The following is a 3,211-nucleotide window of genomic DNA, read 5'->3' on the forward strand; positions in this document are numbered from 1 at the left end:
ATACTCGTAACTTATTTTTCAAAAGCAATCCAAACTCCTTAAAGAAATGAAAATAGAAAGACGTGGATTTTTTCAAGGTTTGGGTTGTTTAGAAATATGATTTAACTTGCATTTTTAATTTTTTTAATATTTTAAAATTATTTTAATATGCTAATCTCAAAAATAAATTTTTTAAAATAAAAAACTTATTTTAATATATTTTTAAATTAAAAATACTTTAAACTACAATCACACTATAATTCTAAATAAAATTTATAATTGTGAGAGGAGTAATTTTCTCTTAGATCTATTCATAGACTGAAAAAAGGAAAAGAAACGCAAGAAGAAACCCAACTCTCTGGACGCTGAAAAAGGAGAGAAGAAAAACACACACAGAGAGAGAAGAAAAGAAACAATTAACAAAGCAGAATCCCTTCTTAAGGTGTTGACTTGCATACAAGCCCTGACCACTAGCACCTATATAAAAGAAAGGAATACTGTCATCGCCTTCTACAGCCATCTCATATCACAAACGCCCTTTGCTCTGGAGGAATGATGCACTTTTGGTGATCTCGCGCAGAGGCTTGTCCGTGTACCTGATCAAATTATACACCCATGCACCAGCCTGAGCTCCAAGGATGGGTGACACTACGTAAATCCATAAGCCTCTGTATTCGTGTGAGACCATTGCAGGTCCCAAGCTCCTTGCAGGATTCATCGACGCCCCTGATATTGGCCTGCCGAACAAACATGAGACGACTTAGACAGTGAATCCTGTCAAGTATTCTAAGTAGAGAGGAATGGCCTGGGATAAATTACCCTGCGAACATCACGTTGAGCAGCACGGTGGAACCAACAGCAAGTCCAGCAAGCTCACCAATCTGCATAGCACAACAGAACATATGTTTATCACCTGGATTATAATTAATGATTAGGATGAGGATAGGAACTTACAGCTCTGTTATCGGTGGCGACACCGGATATGATGAACATGAGGTAGAATGTGATTATAAACTCAACAACAAAGGACTGCAGATCGGATCCTGCCGGCATTGTTCCTGTGAAGTGATCTTGCTTGCCCTGAAAAATTAATCGGATTGTTCCGGCTGCTAGAGTTGACCCAATGACTTGACATGATATGTAAGCCGGCACCTTTAGAAAACAAAACACAACCACAATCATCCATCTGAATACTCAATCTATTTATTATTTATTAAACTAAAATAATAATCATCTCTGTATAACCAACAATTCAACAGCCTAATAATCATCTGGGACAAAACCTGGATATGGGGACAACTAGTACCTTCTGGTACACTTGTCATTCTAGGTAGCCAACACTACCAAAACAGAGTTGTTTTTTAAAAGGGACATGAAGGAAGGAAGGAAGGGAGAAAAAAAACCATTGTTGATGTCAAAACTTTCCAGCACCTCGAGGTTTGTTATGGGTAGAGGGTAACTAATTCTCAACTGGGTAGATATCACAGTTTTACCTGTTTCCATGGAAATCTCTTGCAAGTGGCAAAGGCAAGGGTGACAGCAGGGTTGAAATGGGCACCAGAGATATGACCAAGAGAGTAAACCAAGACCATCACAGCCAATCCCCAAACTATTGATATTCCTGGAAGTGTCACAACCTTCTCAAAGTTCAAATTCACGGCCACCGATGAGCAACCGGCAAATATCAAGAAGTATGTGCCGACTATCTCAGCTACCAACTGCACATGCCAAGCCATCAAAATCAAAGGCAATAAAAAAAAACATTTAATAATAATCAGTTGTCTGATAAATTCCTAGACATCATGATGATCTCTCCATACAGAAGTGGATGCCAAGAACTTATTCTTGATTTAGGCCAAATAGGAATAGCAATTGGATGGCAGAAAGTTCTTCGTATACGCAATTGGTAGGTAATCTTGAAAATCAAATTATAATAGGAAACGGGTATCAGAGAAAGAACATTTTGATTCAGGAGTTGATCATGTGAAAAGGAGAAAACACAGGAACTGAGAGAAGGAATCCAGATGTTATCAAGAACACACACCTTTTGCATGAACGGCACAGAGAAATACAAGTCGGAATTTTCCTTGGTTAAGTTGGAGCTGGATGGAGGATGATCATCTTTAATATCCAAAACAACCCCCCCATGGTTGCCATTGCTACTAGTCCCGTCGATATCAGCCATAACTAACCAAGAATGAAGGGGGAACAAGGAAAAGAACAAGCAAATGATATAAGAAGTGACAAAGATGTTCAAGGAAATCTTGTCCTTGTTGTGGCTTTGTTCTTTGCCTATGGAGTGTCTATATGGCAAGAACAAGCCATAATTCTGAAATTCTCAATTTATCATGGGGGGTTTATATAGATCCAAAAGGAAGGGAGAGAGAAGATTGTTGTATGGGGGTGGACGTTGAAAAATGTGACATTGACATCCGGGTTTTGTGAGCTGGAAGCAGATTCAACTACCCTGGCACGAATTTACAAATTCTTATCAGGCTAGGCTATATTTATCAAGTTCAATTAATTTGTGCTCATCCAATCCAAATTTTATCCGTTTTCATGACCTGGAAGGGCTATTTATAGAGGCCAGTATCACTGCGAAAACAGTAAAATTCCAAGGACAGGCAATTCTTTTCAAGCCTAGTCCACTACCATGACCAATAACGGCGTACAAGAGATGCTGTTTTTAGCATAAATAATGTTTTCAGTGTTTGTAGCTCTGCATCTTAAGTCTCACATGTGCTGAAAATGACACCCAGAATAAGTGGTTTGGTTATGGAATATCTCGGTCCTAATTCCATGGCATTTCTCATGGATTTGCTCGAAAAATATGTGAGAGAAAATTGTGTAATTTAGATATAGGATTGCTTTTCTTTGAATCATATCCAACACGGATTTCTTGCATCTCACATTATCAGGCCATTGCTGCATAATCAAGTATCATCAGTAATTTGCATTTTCTAGCTAATGATTTCCTTGCATGAGTAAAGACCATTTACAAGTAGTACTCCCTTGTAATCCCTTGCTAATAATTGTCCTAATGATTTTTACACAGATTTTTAGGAATTAAAAAAATCTAATTAAGAGTGCTTGTTATAAGAATATTATACCACTTTTATCCCTTACCATGAATTTATATAGTTAAAAGCTAATTATGATATTGCTATGCACAAGCTGTTTGTGTCATTTACCCGGACGGTGATAATTTTCATGTATTGATTTTTTTTAAAAT

At 37.5% G+C, this 3,211-nt stretch overlaps 1 protein-coding gene across 1 annotated transcript; it reads right to left on the reverse strand.

Annotated features, from left to right (window-relative positions):
* Positions 1–318: 318 nt before the first annotated feature.
* On the reverse strand, positions 319–2,428 carry LOC105135958 (aquaporin NIP1-2-like). The gene is made up of 5 exons (XM_011041072.1): positions 2,024–2,428; positions 1,473–1,697; positions 934–1,131; positions 799–860; positions 319–716 (listed from the first exon to the last, which is right to left on the reverse strand). Exons 1-5 carry the CDS (start codon positions 2,162–2,164, stop codon positions 506–508), a joined length of 837 nt encoding a protein of 278 aa, XP_011039374.1. The 5' UTR covers positions 2,165–2,428; the 3' UTR covers positions 319–505.
* Between the last annotated feature and the right edge of the window lie 783 nt (positions 2,429–3,211).

This window comes from Populus euphratica, unplaced genomic scaffold, assembly GCF_000495115.2.
Source record: "Populus euphratica unplaced genomic scaffold, PopEup_1.0 scaffold56.1, whole genome shotgun sequence".
Taxonomy (NCBI): Eukaryota; Viridiplantae; Streptophyta; class Magnoliopsida; order Malpighiales; family Salicaceae; genus Populus; species Populus euphratica.

Coding starts and splice junctions, on each gene's coding strand:
- LOC105135958 (XM_011041072.1), bottom strand. CDS start 2,164: ATGGCTGATATCGACGGGACTAGTAGCAATGGCAACCATGGGGGGGTT. Junction 1,132..1,472: donor AGAGATTTCCATGGAAACAG/GTAAAACTGTGA, acceptor TGTTTTCTAAAG/GTGCCGGCTTACATATCATG. Junction 717..798: donor CTCAACGTGATGTTCGCAGG/GTAATTTATCCC, acceptor TTTGTTCGGCAG/GCCAATATCAGGGGCGTCGA.